Source organism: Rhinolophus sinicus, linkage group LG02, assembly GCF_036562045.2.
Source record: "Rhinolophus sinicus isolate RSC01 linkage group LG02, ASM3656204v1, whole genome shotgun sequence".
NCBI classification, from domain to species: domain Eukaryota; kingdom Metazoa; phylum Chordata; class Mammalia; order Chiroptera; family Rhinolophidae; genus Rhinolophus; species Rhinolophus sinicus.
In genome coordinates this window covers 123,267,632-123,289,139 of record NC_133752.1, presented here as the reverse complement: position 1 = coordinate 123,289,139, position 21,508 = coordinate 123,267,632, and the positions used below count along the sequence as shown (strand labels likewise).

General features: G+C 31.8%; 1 protein-coding gene across 1 annotated transcript in view; it reads right to left on the bottom strand.

The window, feature by feature from the left end:
• Window positions 1–21,508, bottom strand: part of SLC6A15 (solute carrier family 6 member 15) — a 45,533-nt gene that overhangs the window by 14,504 nt on the left and 9,521 nt on the right. Inside the window, exons 3-7 of the mRNA XM_074325337.1 lie at window positions 13,861–14,325; window positions 10,223–10,380; window positions 9,727–9,853; window positions 8,311–8,492; window positions 1,227–1,337 (exon numbers count right to left, since the gene is read on the bottom strand). Of these exons, the coding sequence (XP_074181438.1) occupies window positions 1,227–1,337; window positions 8,311–8,492; window positions 9,727–9,853; window positions 10,223–10,380; window positions 13,861–14,149 (867 nt within the window). The 5' untranslated portion in view covers window positions 14,150–14,325. The remainder of the gene's footprint in view (window positions 1–1,226; window positions 1,338–8,310; window positions 8,493–9,726; window positions 9,854–10,222; window positions 10,381–13,860; window positions 14,326–21,508) is intronic.

Here is a 21,508-nt window from a genome sequence, read left to right as displayed (position 1 = left end):
AGTTATTCACTGAGGAGCTCCAGCAACACTAAATGTTAAACAGGACTTTTGAACTATTCCAGAAAACCAATGTCAATGTTTTTGCCTCTAGAGAATGAACACCAAGTAGGAACCAGATGCCCAAAGAACTCAGTCTCTTTTACACAGTATCAAGGCAGCTGCCCAGAGTGACAAAGAATTCTTGGGACACTAATGTCTTCTGCACAATCATTCTTCAGGTAACTTCCAATTTCTGAACTAATTTTCAAATTGCATCTTTATAGCACAGTGTCTGCCTACGATAGTGGTAGCAGACTGATAGTGAGATGTAACTTCATTTCAGTGAATAACCAAACACATATACCCCTTAAAACTTGTGTTGTTTTTTTTTTTCCCCTGTCAAATCAGTATAACAAGTCCACAAGGTTGATTAATCAGGTTCAATGTACCCGGTGTTGAGTTTAGCTCTAAGTTGAATGACAGAGTTTAAGTGCTGAGCCCTTTATGAAGCCTAACGAGAATTTCCTGAAATGTATATGTATTTATTAAAGTTACGGAACTTTCCAAACTCACCATGCAAATATTCTAGGAGGTACAAAATCTCAAAACAAAACAAAACAAGAAAACATTGATTTTTCTCTGAGGTGGGATTTAGAGTAGAATAGGGTTTTTAACCCGGGTCCATGGATTTTAAGTGATCTGTCAACCTCCTGAGACGCTAAGCAAATTAATATGTTCTTTTTTTTTTTTTTCCTGGTAACAAAATCCTATTATCGTTTTTTTGGTTCTTTGTTTTTTCTCAAAAGTGTCTATGACACAAAAGGTTTAGAACCACTGGAATAGAGGAGGAACAAGAATAAAGACTAAAAAGTTCTAAATTTAACTGCAAAAATTATAAACTAATTTAATATAAAAGAGGGATTTTTAAAGTTTAAATAGTGATGGCCTTACTCTAGAACTATTAGGTTGGTGCAAAAGTCATTGCGGTTTTTGCAATTGTTTTAACCTCTTAAAGTGCAATGACTTTTGCACCAACCTAATAAAATGGGACATTTAAAATTGGGGATAGATAGATGGATATAATTATAGATATATAAAATCTCTTTATCTAGGACAGGTAACATAAAAGCTATAATTTAAAAGTATAGTGTACACATATTAGAAAAATCATCCCTTGAACTGTGGGAACATTTTAACAAAACAATGCTTATGTGATCATAAGCCTTAAATAGAAATACAGTACATACCTTAGGGGTAAACATGTGACGGATGCCATCAATTGAACCACTTAAAAAGAGTGCTCTGATTAGGAAGCATATAAGTACCACATAGGGGAACAGAGAACTAAAATACATGATCTGCAAAGAAAGAAGAACACAAATAGGTGAGATGCACCAGCTACTATATTCTTTTGTACAGGTAAGGCTATGTCTTCTGTCCCATACTTGGCATTTACTGTTTTTATAACATGATTAACAACACTATTAATAACTTGTATAGTCATCTTATTAGAATGGCTTATAATTCTTGATTTGATATGATTTAGTTAAGATCTTGAGATATACCCAAAAATACAAACAATCTTCCGTATTTAATTTCCTTTAATATAATCCATGGGTATGATGTAAATTGAATCGTGTTGATTCCTTTTAGTTCATAAAAAAAGCAAAATTTAAGACAGTGAAGGGGCACTAACTCCTTAACACATTCCTAATTTTACAGTTTTAGGTAGAAAAAAACAAAACAAAACATATTTTCTTCCAGTAACCTAAGTTCTGTTACGATCCTATAAATCTTCTGGAGTAGGGAGTGGTCCCTATTATGTCTTTTACAGAACTTCAACAAGTAACCACATAAAGGTTTAACTTTCTGCTTCAGTAGTTTCACCACTGAGGTTGAGCAAATACTTACTATAGAAAAAGAATTGTCCAGACAGACATTTACTGCTTCCTTGCCATCTATGTGGAAGCCTAATAGATCTCTAAAACTTTTCATGTCTTCTGAAACTTCTGAATTTGCCCTAAAGCTGTCTCCACCCATCTTGGTAAATGGCCCCACCATCCATCCAGTGGCTAAAGTCAAATGTCCAGAAGTAGTCCTGCACTACTTATAGTATTCTCCTAACTGGTTTCCAGGGTACCCAAAGATAACTTGGGTTAGCTCATTCCCTGATTAGAACACTCAAGGGATCATGAACTTAGTTGAAATAAAATGCCAGTTGCTCTTTTTGACCTGCAAAGCCTTACTCCAGAGCCCCACCTGTCCTCCCCACCACTCTTCCCTCAGCTGAGCTCTAGCCCTGCAAGCCCTTGCTGGCTGTTGGTAGACCAAACTCTCTAGCTTCAAGGCCAGAGAAGAGCAATGCTCTCAGTCTGCACTTGTCTCCCTCATTTGCACATGACTCTCTTCTCTTTATGTACATCTCATCTTTACCTTCTGCAGCAAATCTTCCCACACCAACAAAAATAAGGCTATGATTTTTTTCACCCAGTATTTCCCATCTGGCCCCCACTAATGCCTCACAAACCCTCCATAATATCTTGTTTTGTTTTTTTTTGATACCACTTAGTACTGTCAAAATTGTTTTTTATGTGTTTCCTTATTAGTCTCCAGACTCCCCTATTGGAATATAGTAAGTTCTGTGAGGGCAGGGGCCTCCTCTCTCCTGTTCATTACCATATCCCAATCACGTAACACAGTTGCTGGCATACTGTAGGCATATGATATGTATCTGTAGAGGGAAGGAAGGTGTGAAGAATGAAGTAAAAACTGCCATAGCAGAGGATGGGTTACGGCAGGTAAGATATATTGAATCCAATAATAACTATAGATGAACAATGTATAAGTCAACATTACAACTTGCACTTCTACAGTTCTATTCACTTTATCATCATAAACACATGTGGAAGACCCTAAGAAAAAAACATCATGAATAAAATATCAATTACTTAAAACCAATATTTTAATTAATTATATTTTAATTAGTTATAGCAAAGCATGAATTTTCAATCATTTCAAATTGTTTTAATTCCTTGAGTACTTCCATTCACTTACCTTTCTTTTATCAAAATGCCTTCACATGGAGTACTTTTTTTTAATTCTTCTTATCTACTTTCAGCATTCTTTAAATTTGTTAGTCTACTATGTATCTACTTAAGTAGCCCTTATCTAACTTGAATTAAAGATATTCCTTTTATTATTCTTCACAAATCTTGAGGCAAGATTCACTATTCAGAAGCAAGGATTCACTTTGGCAAAATAGCTATTTAAAAAAAAATAACTCAAATTTGCTGTCTTATAAGTGACTTATATAATTTCCATTGATTCCACTTACTTTAAAACTGAAAATGAAGGCTATACACTAAAATAGTCTGAATAGGTTGATTATGATTTTTCCAATAAGTATGACTTACACTCAGCACGCTTTTAATATAACTTCAAACTAGAGGCTAAGGGAAGAAATGACTTGTCCTGTACTTTTGTTTGTCCAGGCTAATCACACTTTTACTATGTTCTTCTTCCCTAGGTCCCATAACCAACTGGTCAACCAATTCTATTGATTCTACCACAGAAATCTCACATCTGTCCCTTTTTTTCCATCCTCAGTGATGTCACTTTTCACTATTATAATAGTTTCCTGGCCATCTTGCCTCTAGATTCTCCCTGTCAGCTCTCCCCTTCATCCCTCAAATCCATCATCCACACTACTACCAGAATGATCTTTCTAATTTAAAGATCTGATGGTGTCGATCTTTAAATCCTCTAAAAATCCTGCTAAAAATGCTCAAATATTCCACACTGTTTGTTAGGTAACAGCCAGTCATTTTACCAATGTCCACATATCCTTTAATATCTGTAGTAAACTTACATTTCAAGTTTCATTTCCCAAGCGCTCCAGAAGTTGTATATAAAAGTCACAGAGGGGTGCTAAGCGATCTTTGGGCTTTGTACATGCTGTTTTCCATGCATCCAGTGTTCTTTCTCTGAACTTTCTGGTGAACTCCTCCACAAACACAAAGTCTAGCCTAAAATTTACGTCCTCTATGAAAACTTCCCCAAATACATGGTAATTTCAGTGGCTACTTCTATGCTATAACACACTTTTCATATGCCTCTATAACTGCACTTATTTTGCTCTAATTATCTCACCCATTAAAATATGAGGTCCATGAGCACAAAACTGTGGCTTATTCATTTTTGCATGTCTATCAGTTTCTAACCTAAAGGAGATACTAAAAAATATTGTACATTGACAGAATTTAGAGAAAGTTAAGTTTTCCTTTCCGCATACATTCACCCCAAAATAAGTTCATCTTTATTCTGCAGTCTTTTAAAAATTATATGCTAATCATATCATCAGACTCATTTCAATTTCCATTTATTAATTTAACAAGTATTTGAGTTCTTAAAGACACCGATCTGGATTCAATGATAAGGCTATAGCATAGCTTCCTAAAAAGGAAAAATACAATTTTATATTCAATGTAACATGGGGAAAAATAACACTCAAAATGTTAAACACTTAAGTAGTATTAAGTAGGTCACATCATAATTTTATTCTGTGAGCAGGTAAAACAAACAAAAAATAATAATCATTAAATTCTGAGATTTATGATATCTTATGTCAGCTCTTTATAGAGGTGTCCGTATTATTTTTAAACACAAATTCTTTACATTTAATCCCAGGAGTCTAGTCTTACACCATAGTAGCATGTTGTTATTAAAAATAGGTTAAATTCTACCTGACTATACCTAAAACGTTATACTTTCTCCTTATCGCACTTTATTTTATCCATTGCTACCTGAAATTATTTTACAATATTGTTTATTGTCTGTCCCTGCCACTAGAATGGACATTCCGTGAGGACAGGCATTTTGTCTGCCTTATTCATCAGTGTATATCCAGAACAAGATCAATTCCTGGCACGTGGTAGGTGCTCAATATACATGTATTAAATGATTGATGAATGACTACATTGTTCAGGAAGTACACAGTTTTAGTAATTGGGAAATGAAACAATGACATATGTTTCTTTGGCTGATTTTGAGACCCTCTGGGCCTTGATAACCGAAATGCCTTTCACAGCAAGTACATTCAGTGAGAGGGATTAGTTTATCAATCAAAATGTTGTATGAAAATACTTTCATTCTATTCAACTATCAAAGAACATAAAAGTATAAAATCATTTAGTTGGGTTGTTTTCCTTACATATTAAAATGCTTATCATAAACATACTTTCAGAAAAAATCATTCCCTTTGAGGACATCATAGCCTAATTCTAGCTCTGCCATTTATCAGTTTTATAATTCTGGTCAATTATTTATTTTCCCTAAGCTTAACTTTGCAGTAAAATGACGATAAAACTATGCAAATCATCTGGCTGATAAAAAGATTAAACAAGCTAACACTTACAAAGTACTTAACCCAGTAGTAGCAAGGATAGCAAAGTAGTACTAATAGGAAAATAATTAGAATTAGAAGAAAACTTAGAGTTTTTCATTTCTATCCTTCATGCTGGGGTAGGCATCCCCTTAATAGAGACTGTAACAAAAGGACATGCAACCTCTGTCTGACAACCTCCAACAATGCTGAGCTCTCTCACTGTTACCAGCCTTGATTCCTGAAAGGTCTTCCTTTTTTAAAAGATTTACCACCACCCAACCACTATCCATACTCCCCAATATTTGACCATCATTCTGTTCTCTGTAGCCCCACAGCACTAGCCTTATTCTTTTTATTCAACTATTTGAAGATTATGATCACAGGGCTGAAATTTCTCTTCTTCACAATAAAGGAGGAAATAGAGATTTCAGTAAAATTCAGTATTACAGGCATGGTTCAACTGAGGTGTGCCTACCTGGCTCAGAGGAGAATGATACTATCATACTCCTTTTTTAATTCATAAAGTTTCCGATTAGCATTGTAAGGTGTGTGTGTGTGTGTGTGTGTGTGTGTGTGTGTGTGTGTGTGTGTGTAAGGTGTGTGTGTGTGGCCAAGTATATCACAAGTTGACTAATATTCTTTTAGCTTCTAAATCCTCTAAACATTTTTTTCATATACTACTGTTAAACCATATTATCCTTAAATCACATTTCTCTATATTGTACTTGTGTGATAATTTATTTGGGGGCATTATTGTTTGGCAGGCAAACACATTTTTTACATTTATTCCTAATATCCTAAATTATTACATTTATTCCTAATAATTTTTCCTTATATTTAACTCATTGTTTCAGATTGAGGAATTATGACAATTTATACTTTCATATCTTTGATCATATTACTTACAACTTTCTTCCTATCTGTGTCTACTGCATTATTTTGTCAAATCCTGCCCAAAAGCCATTAAAGCCTTCTCATTGAATAAATTATATGTAGTATATAGCTTGTATTATTTTTTTCTAGATAGTTATATTACATGAAATAAGAAAAACAACCAACCCCAAAATTCTGTGGTAAGAAAAGGACGAGTATTTCTTTAAATGATAAGACACACAGACTGAGAAGAAACAAAATATGGCAGTAAGACTCAAACACAAGGATTTCTGGACTTCTCTGGCTGACCACATTTGGTTCTCTTTATATCAAATGATGTTATGTTAGGAAGCATGTAAAGGTGTTTAGATGTAACTTAAGAATCTATTACTTTGTTTATAACCTGACTGTAATGTGTCTCTGACATAGTAGAAGACACCCAACTGAACCAATTCATTGAACTTATTTAATCACACAAAACATTGTCATTCAGAAAGATTGAAAGATATTCAGATGCGTTATCTACCATATTCATTTCTTCAAAGGAAAAATGGTGTAGAAGTTCCAGCAAAAACGTAAATGTAAAATTAGCTGTGATTTACAAGTTAAAAAATCATCCAACATTTTAAACAAAATATGAAATAACAGGAAGCAGAGGTGAATTAAACTTCTGATTTAAAAAAGTTAACTATTTGGGGAGAAAAAATATGACAGTGGGAAACATTATAGTGTTGCAGTGAAATAACATGGGCTTTAGATTTAGACAGAGCTGGGTTTGACTCCAGGTATGGGCAACCACTAGCCATAACACTTTGGGCAAGTAACCCAACTTCTCAAAACTGTTTTGTATCTGTAAAACAGGCCTAAAAGTAGTCATTACTTCTTAGAGTTTTCTTTAGAATTAAATGGGATAAAGTATATAAAGTATGTATCACAGTGCCTGGAGAAAAATAAATATGTATTAAGTTGGTGCAAAAGTAATTGCCGTTTAAAAGGTTAAAAATAATTGCAGAAACCGAATAATAAACTTTGCACCAACCTAATAATAAATATTGGCTTCTGTTATTGTTCTTGCTCTGATCCTTGTCAGAATCTCCTTTACCATCATTATTACTATATGACTACTACTCCTACTTCTACTAGTATATGATGGCAAATGGTAATATATTGTCCTGGAAAGATATATAATCAGATCTATGCTTTGGAAAGAAAAACATTATAGAGATAGAGTGTTAAAGAGCAGAGCAAAGAACCAATAATAAATGCTGGCTATGGTCCAGCCCAAAGAGATAGAAAACATTAAAACAATGATAGTGATGATGAAAAATACAATATGAAAGCAAAAGACTGACTAGCAATTACTTTCCTAATGTATTCTTAATATATAAATATATATATATATGTATGTATATATCAAGGTTTCTAGAATTTACTTAATGTTTTTTTCAATCACAGCCTTTTAAATTTTCCATTTATCCTGGCAGACATGTTCTTTAGTCTTTTTATGTTACTATGAGTACCCTGTTGAGATTATAACTACCTAATGATGTTCAGATCTTTAAGAAACACTTCACACTAGAGACTATATTAAAGAGTTTTATGCAATTATTCCTTAGAACACCTATAATAGAGAAAAATAAATGATATAAGACAAATAAAAGGAACAAATTCTTCATTCTACCACTTTACCCAATTTCCATGATTGGAACTAATTGTTAATGGAACTAAAACATTAGAGTCAACTGAATAAATAGCAAAAAAAAAAAAAAAAAAGAGAAAAAAATGATTTTTTTTAGGTATCAATAAAAAATTTCAAAGATCTTGATGAAATAAGAAAAAACTATAAATAGCTTTAGACTTCACTATAAAACATATATCTTTATTTATGTCCTTTCCTTAATTTAAACACATTTAAACAAAAAACAAAAAAAAACACCCCTTCTCACCAATCTTTAACTACCCAGAATGAAGTGCTACTGGCAATTTGCCCACAGAGATTTATAGCAGAGTTTGAGGGGGTCACAGTACCCAGGAATGGTGATTAGCAGAATCAAGAGAGGCTCTAACATACTAACTTTTCCAGAAGACTGAATGCCTTTGATCATAGCCAAGCAAACCATGACCCAGGCAGCCAGCAAGCAGATGGTCATCTTCCAGTTTAAGCCCCCACTTTCGGAAATGGAACTGGAAATATTCAGTGCTTCTCTGTACCAGTAATAGGTGGTGGCAGAACTTTTTTCACATTCTGGCTCTACAACTGTAGAAAGGAAAGTGACACAATCATTTCAGACTATAAAGAGTAATGAGATAATTTTTTATTCCAGTAAGTCTGTAAATCAATTCTTAACATTTCCTAGAAAAGTATTACAATTTTGTAGAAGCATTGAAATTCACAATAAAAACTCAACTACAAAAATGTGAAATATCAACAGATATGTATCCTATTTGATATTTCTTATTACACATTTCTAAATAGGAATATGTGAGCTTTAGATCAAAATAGTTAAAACATATCAAATGTATGTCCCTTTCATCCCCAGAATTATCTTCTTGAGACAGAGCAACTGGCCATATGCGACTTTTAGAATGGAGCTAGTCCAAAATTACATGTGCTGTAAATATAAAATACAAAGGGGATTTTGGAGATTTAGTATGAGAAAAATAATGCAAATTATTACGTTAATAACTTTTACATTAATTGTATGTTGAAATGTTAATATTTTGAATATATTGGTTAAATAAAATATTTCACCTGTTTCCTTTTACTTTTTTAAACTGTGGCTACTAGAAAATTTTAGACTACATATGTGAGTTTCATTCTGTATTTACCAGACATCACTGCTATAGGGAATTGTTCTTTATTTCTATTCTAGGATATAACAATAAATGATTGGAAAACTATGAAACAACAGACCAAAGACATAAAAACAATTAAATTACTTCAATCCAAATTCTTCTTTTTGTCTTGTTTTATTTTAATGAAAATGGAAGGCATCAAGAAAGGTATACAAAATAAAAGACTGTCAAAATTAACAATTGAAGGCTTATAATATTTCACCCTAATGTCATGCACACAATAAAATAAATTGGGAAGGGGAATGTAGTCAATAATATTGTGACAAGTTTGCAAGGTGACAGATGATTACTAGAATTAGTAAGGTGATCACATTGTAAGGCATAAAAATCAAAATATTATACACCTGAAACTAATATAATTAATATAATATTAATGTAATATTATATTAAGATAATTAATATAATATTGTATATCAACTATACTTAAATTAAAAAAATAATGTGTGAAGAGCTAATAAAATTAGTGGGTGCCAACGATCTATGCTTCTGAATATGCCAATCCTAAAAGTGAAAAAAGATTGTAATAATAATTTTGAAATATTTTTCCACATTATTTTACAAAAATCTTGAAAGCTCATGCCTTTACTAATTTAGGATTTTTAAATATAAAAACACTACATTTGTCCATGTCTTACAATTGTGTGAAGCATTTTTCACCAACGGACACTGATCCCAAGGTAGAGGTTGTTGAAAAGACTGAGAAAAATAAAACAAACTCCAGCCAATGATGACATTGTAGTAGAGAGCCACAAAAAAGCACACCTGCAAAATGAAAATATGATTACATTACACTTCGCATGCCCTTCCACTGAAACAATGAGATGATATGTTTAAGACCCCATTCAACATTTTAAAAATCCTCATTTTATTTTCATTGAAACACATGATATATTCTAAAAAGATGTTTCTCACAGATCTTAAGAACACGCATTAACAAGATTGAACTATATTAATATTTACAGCTTGTTTTGTATATCAGTGCAAGCAAGATCCATGTTTTGTTTTGTTTTGTTTTAAACATGATTAAAGAGCAGAATAGAATTACACTCTCAAAAGTTCTATTTAAATGCAAACCATATAATTATAAACTATGTACAAATTATATAGTATATACCATACCAAGAAACTTACTATACAACTTGCAAATCCAATCCCACCCAGTTTAGGGCTTATGTAATTCCATACACCAATGCTTCCTCGCCGAATTCTTTGGCCCACAGAAAGTTCCAGGAAAAAAATGGGAATACCTATTACCAGGAGCAGTATTAAGTATGGCAAAAGATAGGCACCTACAGAGACAAGACAAATAAAATAGATTACATTTTCTACAGTCACAGTAAAGAATGCACTAATTCTGATTATCTCAAAGATGATATTTGAAGTTCTATATAGTACAGTTACATAGGACTTTGAACAAAATGCAATTTTATTACTTTAAAACTTCTAGTATTTAAAACCTGAATTTGACTGCTACAAATTTTGATTTAAAAAATATGATAAAATAAGGATATCAATGAGAAGTTTTAATTTAATTGAATTGAAAGGATAAACAACTTCATTTTTCATAAAAATAACTGATTCCTTGAAAATATTTTTTCAAGCAGCTTTCATAAACTCCTGGAAATCTTATTCACACATGTTTATGAAGTCATTTATTAAATTTTATTCATCTAAATCATGTATTCCAAATCTGATAAATTAGAAAAAATGAAATTTTATGGTATTAAAACTGACTTTTTTCCTTAAATAACAACAGGACAGAAGAAATGGCTGCCTAGACTTAAAAAGAAAAAGAAGAAAAATAACCTCTACTACAGACAAATGTTATTTTTCCCCCATATGTTCTTCATATAAAAAGTACACTTCAGAAAAGAATTAATATTTTGTTTTGCAAAATTCTGTAAAGGGGTAGTGTAATTGACTGAGAAACTAATATATTTAATATCTATTGGAAAATACATGTGCTATTATCCTTGTAGCAAAGTTTTAATGCTTAAAAGAAATATTATTTTACAGTTAAATCTCAAATTAAGACATACGAATAGTGATTTAAAAATGTATTGAATAGTTTTACAATGTTAATATTAAACTCTATTAATTGATAAAGTTAAATATGAAAGCTGTACTCATTTTTACATGAGAATGTATATACAAATTACTCATTAAATAACCTCTAATATGGACTTCCTACATTCAAATTTCTTATCTGGAATTTTGTCTTAACCAGATACTGTCAAGTGGGTCATGCAATTGATGCTACTAATTCCCTTTTTAAGTGAGGCTATTTATTATATTTTTCCCATTTAAAAATAAAAAAAGTGTTTAGTGGTATTGAATAGACTTTGGAAACTATTCAAATTGTTCTGGTAGTTATTCTGCTGAAGAGGGGTAAATATTAATGATTTTTTTCCAAGTTATTTATCTTTGAAATAATGTTATTTATCTCTGGGTGAGAAAGGAAGCGAGGGAGAGAGAAAGAGATTAATTGAATTAACTGAGACTGGACTCATTGGGAATCTTTCCTCAGTTATGTGTGCATGACATACTATTAGATACTGAGCCTTTTCTTCTAACTCAATTACTCTAACCTTTGCCTCCATATTAAAAATAATCAAAGCTAAAATATAACTAAGCATTTACAATTTGCCAGGCACATTTCTAAGCTTGTTAAGCTGTAGTTATTTATTCCATACAATAATCCAATGGGGGTAAATACCATTAGTACCCTCATTTCACAGGTGTGGGAAGTAAGGCAGAAGAAGTAAGCTAACTTGTGCAAGGATCATGGATCGTGTGGGAAAGTGCCAGGCTTCATAGCCAAACTGACTTCACAACATAAGCTAGTGATTTCTATATTAAACCACTTATTAAGCTTAACCATGTGCTTTAAGTATAATATCTTCAGACAAATCAACTTACGTTGGGTCTATTACTTTTTAGTTCTATTATTCATAAAGCGCCTCAACTGATGAATAAGTAATATTTAGGCAGCCTGAGGTTGCTGGACTAAACTGCCAGAAGATACTAACTGAATATCCAGCAGGCTCGATGCTATACTTAATGCTGAGTACAACCTTTTGTGCTCTAATAACCATCTTGGAATGATAAAATCCATTGGTATTTTATAATATCCCACTCTAGTACTTGTGATTAGAAGAGAGGAAACAATACTAGGAAGGGCACTTTGACTCCTTTTACATATGAAAATTAGAAAGAGGAGCATCTTTACTAATAAATAATTACTAAATATGAAATCCTTTAGTGCTCTCCATCAAGACAAAAATCGTATTAAATGGAAGGCAACCTGACTTTTCAGCAAAGACTGCCTTTTTCCCTAACAGTATGTCCAGTAAGGCTCATAAGATGACAGGTCTGAAAATCAGAATTCGTCCTTTGTCAGTCGTGGCAAATATGATAATTTGTGAGAAACAAAACGCAGAGTATTACATAGATGCATATTGCTGATTTGATAAATAATTCATATGTGATGTTACCGACTAGCTAAGAGCTTACAATGTCAGTAGAGTTATATATATAGTACATCACTGACATGAATTGATTCTTACCTCTCAGGAAGATTTATCAAACAGGTTACTTTTCCCAAACCTGTTATTTATTTTGCCTGGTTGAATTAATTAAGCAAGATCTCAAACATATTTTATCACTGTAATACCTTAGCTTATTTTTTAGAGGCTATAAGAAGAAATTTAATATATGTATGGTTACATTATTTAATTTCATTTGTAAGGTACAACTACATCAAAATAAAACCTTGTTTTTGTCCAGTCAACAAAACTATCACAAACTAGAATCAAATACCAATATATTCTTTTTATCCTTTGTGTACTGAAATGAGGTGTATATTTAGTTTTTTATTACATTCATTTTAACAGCTTCCATGTATATAAATAATAAAGTTTCAACACAAATGTTAGTTAGCTTAACATTCAATTTGACTGCAGAATACTATAGAGCTTATGTTTTACATGATAATCAATAAATTTTTGTTTTTCTTTCCCTTGATTTTTAAGACAATGTCTACTAAATAACCCTAGGTAATCATAGCATAAATACAAAAAAACTAGAATATTATGTTGATACAGATATTTTTGTTTAAAACTAAGGATGTTAATTTCTTTAAAGTTTTCTTTGAAACCAAACAGTGCCCCAAAATACTACAGAATTGGAAACCAAATACATGTGATATCTAAAGATGAAGAATGTCTGGCACTATATTAATTATCCAGTTAAATCCTTTCTACTGGAATCTACAAAGTTCTGGTCAGCATTTGAAGACTATAATCATTCTAAATTATATGTAATTTTTGCTTTTTTGAAGAATGAAACAACTTAAAATTCAGAGTTACTAAGTCATAGAGAGAAAATTATCTGTCTTCCTTCATCAAATTTGTCTCATACCAGAAACTTTAGGTTTTTCTCCAGAAAATAACTGACAGTCACAAGGGATGCAACATATGTTAGAAAAGTCAGTAATTTAGAGATATTTAAGAGCATCCACAGAAAGAATTTGAGAATTTATTACCCTTAAAACAATTCTGAGTATTCATAGCAAGCCATCTGCTCCTATGCAAACCTACTCTGAAAACAGGTCTGAACTCACTTTCAACAAAGGTGTCTCCCTAGCTTTATAATGGAATTCATAATTTGTAAAATAATGAGACCCAGCAATAAAAGCAGCTATTTGAGATAATCAATTGCAATGTACTCAGCAATATATCACTTAAAAATGAAAAGACAAAAAAACTTACCACCCCCATTCTTCTGACATAGGTATGGGAATCGCCACACATTCCCTAAACCTACAGAAAATCCAACTTGGGCCAGGATGTATTGTAGCTTACTGCTCCAAGCTGGTCTTTCGTCTTCAACTTCAGATCCTTCTTCAGCATCTGTATCTTTCTCATCTTGGACATCAACAATTAGTTCACTTTTCTTAAAAGCATCATCGGCTGAGTCTTCATTGGAAAGAAGGTCTTTGACAGATTCAATAACCTCGTCATCTAGTTCTCTTTTTACCACCTTGCTATTCTTAGGCATTGGAAAGTATGCGTAGTACTAATTTTTAAAATTCCCTTATGGAAAATTTGTTAATTCTTTTTAAAACTATTTTAGTTGATACGAAGAAAAGATGGAGGAGGCTATCAAATAAATCCTTGCTTCAAGGTGATAATGTCATGGATCTTGAATCTGTATGTCCAATATTCTGTAAGTATCTGTAAAATTTTAAGTTGAAAAACAATAATATTTAATGAGGAAAAGTATTAAAAAATACTGAAGACCCTGTCTTATTAATTTTTATGATGGAACCTCTTTCTACAGAGTATAAACCATATGATCATTGGCCTTTCAAAGCTTAATTATTTCCACAAGAATTGTACAGTACACGAGTTTCACAAACATTTTCTTTTAGCTAATTCCTTCTTGCAAAACTCCACTTCGAGCTCCGACATACTCCAATGCATAATATAAGCTCTGTTCATTAATAATAAAAATTTGTGATTTTTTTCTTAATTCTTCCTTTTTCCCTCTCTGACTAAAGTACAACACTCATTTTATTACTTATAGAATTGCATACACAGTTGCATGACATTCCTGCAAATTTGTCTTATGGAGAATCTCCTTTCATGTATCTACCCATTCACTAATGTGATATTAATTGTGATGAGACGTTAAGGGATACAAACATTAATGACACTTATTTCATTATCAAATAGTATTCCAAGATAGAACTCTCCTTCAAAGATGAGTAATTACTAAGAATAAAAGAGTTTTACAAAGAAACATAGAGGGAGGGGTAGTAGTTGAAAGGGGAAGAAACATATGCAGCATACAAATGTAGACTATGTCTCAGGAAAGAGAGTGCTATGAAGTTTCTGAGAGATTACTTACAAAACAAAACAAAACAAAACAAACAAACAAAAAACCCTCAAACATTCAACTAATAAAAGATAAAAAAAAGCTGCCCTTAAGAAAAAGGAGAAAAGTTCAAGGAAAACATATAAAAGAGTAACAGGAATTTTAAAAAAGTTAGGTGGATAAATATTGAATACAGGTAAGCAATGGGTAAATCCATTACAGGAACAAAAGGCATAATAGAAACAAATAGAACTAGAATAAATGCTATTGCAACCACATCCAGAGACATGGAGGACAGGCTGAAGGAAACTTCTCAAAAAGAATAAAAGGGACACATTTTTTAGGTAATTTAGAGAAAAGCTAAGTGGATATTTAAATTAAAGTTGATCCGACAAACTTAAAATTGGGTACTCAGGCAAGAGAATAGAATTAATAAAACACAACATACTAAAAGACAAAATAACATAGGTTTTGCTTAGACTTGTATGTTCAAATAATAATAATAATAATAATAATAATAATAATAATACAGAAGGGTCAAAACTGAGAAATTACTGGGATAAAGATTTCTAGGGATTTCAAGCAGAAGTAGAAAAGGGGAAACAAAAAGACTTCTCAGGATATCCAATAACCTCCATTAAAACAGAGAAAAAAAATCCTTCATCTCCAATTTTTATAGTCACTTACTTTCTATTCCAACTACAAAGGCCACAGGCAAATATTTTTATTCATAAGAGATCTGATGGACCTTACTGGGAAGGGAGAGGGAGGGGCTACATGATCACAAAATTTAGCCAACCAAGAGAGAAAACCAAATAACGATCTCAGCAACAGAGAAGCCATGTTAGAGAATCGAAGTGAACATTAATTTAAACATGAAAATAAGGTTTAAAATCTGTATGAATAATATAAATGTCTAATCACTATGTTGTACACCTGAAACTAACATATTGTATGTTAACTGTAATTGAAAAACATAAAAATTGTTAAAAAATAAAAACAAAACTTGTACAGTGTTAAAGTTTTAAAAACTAAAAAAATCTGTAGAAATTTTACCAAGGGGAAAATATATAAATTGAAATTAAAAATAATATAACTAATAAAATCAGAAATTAATATGGGAGGAGATAGAAAAAAACAAAAGCATGAGAATATCCTCTTCTTTCATAGTAGGAAAAAATTTAGGATACTATCTAAATATGAAACTCATAGTCCAAAACAGAATAATGACCTCAACCTCTACATATTTTCATATAATCCTTCTTATTTAATTTTAATGGGATCTTGTAGGAATTAACATTTCTTGCTGTGAAGAGACATTTAATGGTGCCAAACATTTATATCTAGGTTGTAGAGACATACTGAGTTCAAATCCTAGCTCTATCACTTACGGTTAAATGACTTTGGCTAAGTTACTTACCTATGCTTCAGATTCTTCATTTATAAAATAAGGAAAATAATATGCATATCTAATAATACAGTATTTGAATAATACAGTATTTGGACTCAGTATGTTTTCTTTTATTACTAAGATTATCATCTCTCTTATGGTTGTATTATATTACAACTAGTTTGCTGCATATTACTCAATTATGGATAATGCAAATTCAGAGCCAGTGCTATATGTTTTATTAACAGTTGTTCTAACACCACTTTTTTTAATACAAGTTTTCTATTGCTATATAACAAATCACCTCAAAACTTAGGGACTTAAATAGAAAATTGATATGCTCATGATGCTGTGTGCTAGGCAATGTAAGCTAAGCTTAGATGATCAGTTGTTTTGTCAATTCAGCACTGTGGTCATTTGTCAATTCAAATGAGGGAAGAAGATATTCTAAGATGGTAAGATGGTCTCACTCACATTCAGGCAGGAGGCAGGCTTTCCATCTGTCAGAACACTTTGGATCTCCTACATGTAGTCTCTCCAATGCTAGCTCCAACTTGTTCACATTGTAAGCTTAGAGTTCCAACTCTAGCCACAAGAAGTAAGCCCAGCACGCAAGTGCTAGTAAAGCCTCTGTTTGAGTCACATTTGCTAATGTTATCACTGGCCAAAGCAATTTACACAGCTAATCCAGATTGATTCAAGAGTGGATAAACTCCTTAATGGAAGAAGCAACAAAGTCAGATTGCAAAGAGTATGAGTAGAGGGAAGATAAAATTACCAAAACCTTTGAAAATTATCTTCCACGTTTGTCCAGTTACATTTTCCCTCCCTAAGTAATCTTGAGGAGAGAAACATAAGAGTCGGCATGCCATTCAATTCCAAAGGCTTTATGCCCAGGCTGTAACTACTACCACTAGGGATCCTGGTTCCTAGTTTTCATTCTTGCCCTTTTCCATCTAATTTCCAAGCACATTGTTTCTTTGAGTTCCTGCCACCCTGTATATACAGAGGGTGAAGAAGAAAAAAAAAGAAAGAAAATGTATACACATTTTAATTAAGGAAAAAACTGTATTAAAATTGTAATACTCAATATATACCGATACAAAAAGATAAATACAAGTCATGTTTGACTTCTGAAATTACAACAGTTGCTCAAAGTGGTTACCATCAGCATAATTTTGATACTTTTTTTTTCCTTTCTTAAAATGTGTATATGTATCTTTTTTTGGCCCCCTCTGTATATATATATATGAGCTGTGATCCAAAAATACAGTGAATGATTAAATTTAGATTCAGGACATCAAAGCAGTCATGACAGCACAACTAAAGACACTTTCAAAAGAGGACTTCCAGAACTGCTTCAGAAAGTGGCAAGAAGGATGCGATAAGTGTGTTCTAAGTGAGGGGGAGTATTTTGAGAAGCATTGATGGCAATGCGTCTTTCACTGTTATAATTTTTAAAATTTAAACATTCACTGTATTGTTTGGTCACACCTCGTATATCATATATATATATATATATATATATATATATATATATATATATATAGTTGCTTCTTAGGGAGCATCAATTTCTTGCCAGTGAAGAGCTCTAAATAATACACATATTAAAAATTAAAAACAAGGCATCTTTCCATTCTTCTACTGTATGTAAGAACTTACATGCATAAAAAATGATTAGAATATAAAATTATTTAAATTTGGACTTATATTTACATTTTTCTCATTCTTCCATTTTTGTATTGCTTCAATTATCTTCATGTGTAATTTTTCAGTAAAAATCTATTTAAGGCATTTAAAACTGGGTTCAAAATCATTTTAAATCAACATAACAAATGTCTAACTCAGTAGTTCTCAAACCTAACCATTTTTTTTCTTTTAAAGATTTTTATCCCTTGCTTTTCCACATAAATTTTGAAATCAACTTGTAAATTTCTACCCCTAGAAAAAGAGCCCGCTGGAATTTTGAGTGAGATTACATTGATTCTATAGACCCATTTGGGGAATACTGGCATCTTAAAAAATTGAGTTTTCCAATCTATGAACGTTGTATATATTTCCGTTTATTCATCTCTTCAGTTTCTCTCTAGAAAAAAAATATTTTTTACTACAAGCTTTCTGTCCTGCAACAATGCTAAATCAAGTTGTCGATTTTTTTTAAAGATCCCTTAGGACTTTTATATACATAGTATGTCTTCAGTAAATAAATGTAGTGTAGCTTTTTCTAATTATTTACCTTAAACGTATTTTTCTTGACTTATTGTACTGGCTAGGACATCCACTAAAATTTTGAACAGGAGTGTTAAGAGCAGACATCTTCATCTATGCCCCAATGTTATTAAGAAAGTACTCAATAAAGTACTCAATATTTTACTGGTAAGTATAATATCAAGTATGGATTCTTTCATAGATACTTTTTCTCAGTTTAAACAAGTTTCTTTTAATTCCTAGTTCACTGAGTTTTGTTTTTGGGGTTTTTTTGAATCATGAATGTTGAATTTAGACACATAATTAATTTTTTCCCTTTATTAAGATAAATCATATAACTTCTTAATCTGTTCATATAGAGTATCACATTGATTAGCTTGGTATCTTAAACCAATCTTTCATTATGGGATAAACCTCACTTGGTCATGAGGTATTGCCTTTTTAAATATATCACTGGAATTGATTTGCTAATATTTTGGTAAGGATTTTTCAACTACATTCAGGGGAACATAGGTATGCAATTTTTTTTTTTTTTTTTGTATTTTGCTTCTCTGGTTTTGGTGCACATAAAAAAGGTTTTAAAGAGGTTTTTCCTTTATTTTCTGAGCAAATATATGTAGGATTAGTTTTATTTCTTCATAAATGTTTTGCAGCACTGATAAAACCATCAGGGTCTGGAGTTTTCTTTTAGGGAATACTTTAAATTAAAAATTCAATTTATTTCATTGATACACAGCTACTTAGATTTTATTTTTCTTGTTCTGTTAGTTTGGGTAAGTTGTGCTTTTTGAGGAATTTGTCCATCTCATCTAAGTTGTCAAACTTATTGGTATACAATGATTCATAATATTTCACAGTTTTAATATCTGTAGGATTTATAGTCATATTCCATTTTTCATTCCTGACATTGGTAATAGGTGTTTTCTTTGCTTTTGTCTTGATTATCCTTGCTAATATTTTCACTATAGAATTAACTTAAAATATTATGCAATTGTTTCTATGACTTTCAAAACTTTTTAGCTCCTAAACTATTGTTACAAGCTCTTTTGAAATTCTGTTATACTTAATTTTAATTAACACTTCCATTGAAAATATGCAAAGACCTAAAACAGCAGGCAGGCACTTGCATTTTAGAGATGAGAGATGACTCAAACAGACATGCCTGCACTAGATAAGTTTTGGCATTTGCCACAAGCTTTACATTCTACAATAAAGAACCAAAAGAAAAACAGTAAATTATCTCCTGACTTGGACAATTTCAAATTATACTGAAGAAAGTTTTCTTTAAATGTGTTCTCATTCTGAACATTGAATCTGAAATTCATTGTGGATTTAAATGAAATATATTTTCTAATTCTAATATGTAGGCTAAAAAGGAAAGCCTATCTGAATAAAAACAAAATGCTAAACCATATTATAACAACCCCCTTCCCTCAAAGTGGCACATGATGAGGAGTTTATAGTTATGGGATAATTGCAAAAGGAAAAAGAAATATGATATAATGCTGAAATAACGATCTTGACAAACAATATAAAATATTTTCAACAATATGCAACACAACCTGAACATTTCCTTTGCAAATTATATCCCCTTTTCATAAAGTATTTCTATTAAGCAAAAAGATAATGAAAATCACACAGCCAATCTGAGTGAAACTTCTTATAAATGACCATACAAAGTCACAACTTACACTCATAAAACTGGTTTGCCCTCAAAGTGAACACATTTATCCATAGGGCTAAAATTTTATAAAACTAATAATACCAAGTGTTGATGTGGATGCAAAGAAACTAGATCAATCATGTATTGCTAATAGAAACATAAGATAGTACGGCCACTCTAAAAAATAGTTGACAGTTCTTTTCACCCTAATAATAGTTACCATAGTGAGCATCAATTTGTACTGTTAGGTATATATCCCAAAGAAATAAAAACATATTTTCAAGCAGAAACTTGTACATAAATTTCACATCAGCTTTATTTATAATAGCCCCAAACTGGAAACTACACAAGTGTGCTTCGATGAGTCAATGGTTACACAAACTGTGGTACATCCATGTAATGTAATGTCAGCAATAAAGAGGAAAAAACTTTTGATACATGCAACAACTTGGATGAATCTCAAGGAAATGATGTGGAATGGGGGCGGGGGGGGAACAATTCCAAAAGGATACATATTTCATGATCCCATTTATATAACATTTTTGAAATAACATAATGATAGAGATGAACCACAGAACAATGGTTTCTGGGAGTTAGGGTAGGGAAGGGCAGATGGGTATGCTATAAAAGAGTAATCTTTTGAAATGGTATAATTTAGTATCTTCATTGTAGTAAGGGTTACATGAATTTACACATTTGATATTATTGCAAAGAACTATGCACATGTACACACGCACAGCCAGAGAAAATGACTGCAAAATCTGAAATAGCTCCCTGGATTACACCAATATCAATAGCCTGGTTTTTATATTGTACCATATTACTTTTACACAAGACTGTAAAATAGGGAAAGCCAGGTGAAAGGTGCATAGGACCTCCCTCTGCACCTTCCTGTGAGCTTGCAATTATTTCAAAATTAATTATAATTAAAAAGTAACCTCCATAAATTGAAATATATTTTTTGTTGACTTCTATGAACTTCTATGACAGATTTTAAATCTTATTTAACTAAAAGTCTTTTAAACACTTAAAATTTTATTAACATATTGAAAATACCTCTGATTTAGGCACAGTATTCATTTCCTTAGGCTGTAGCAAATTACTAATTTAGTAACTTCGAAAAACAGAAATTTATTTTTTTAAAGCTCTGAAAGCCAGAGATCCAAAATCAGTTTCAGTGAACCAAAATTCAGCTGTTGGCAGGCCCATATTTCCTCAGGAGGCTCTAGAGGAGAGTCTGTTCCTTGCCTCTTCTAGCTTCTAAGGTCTGCCAGCATTC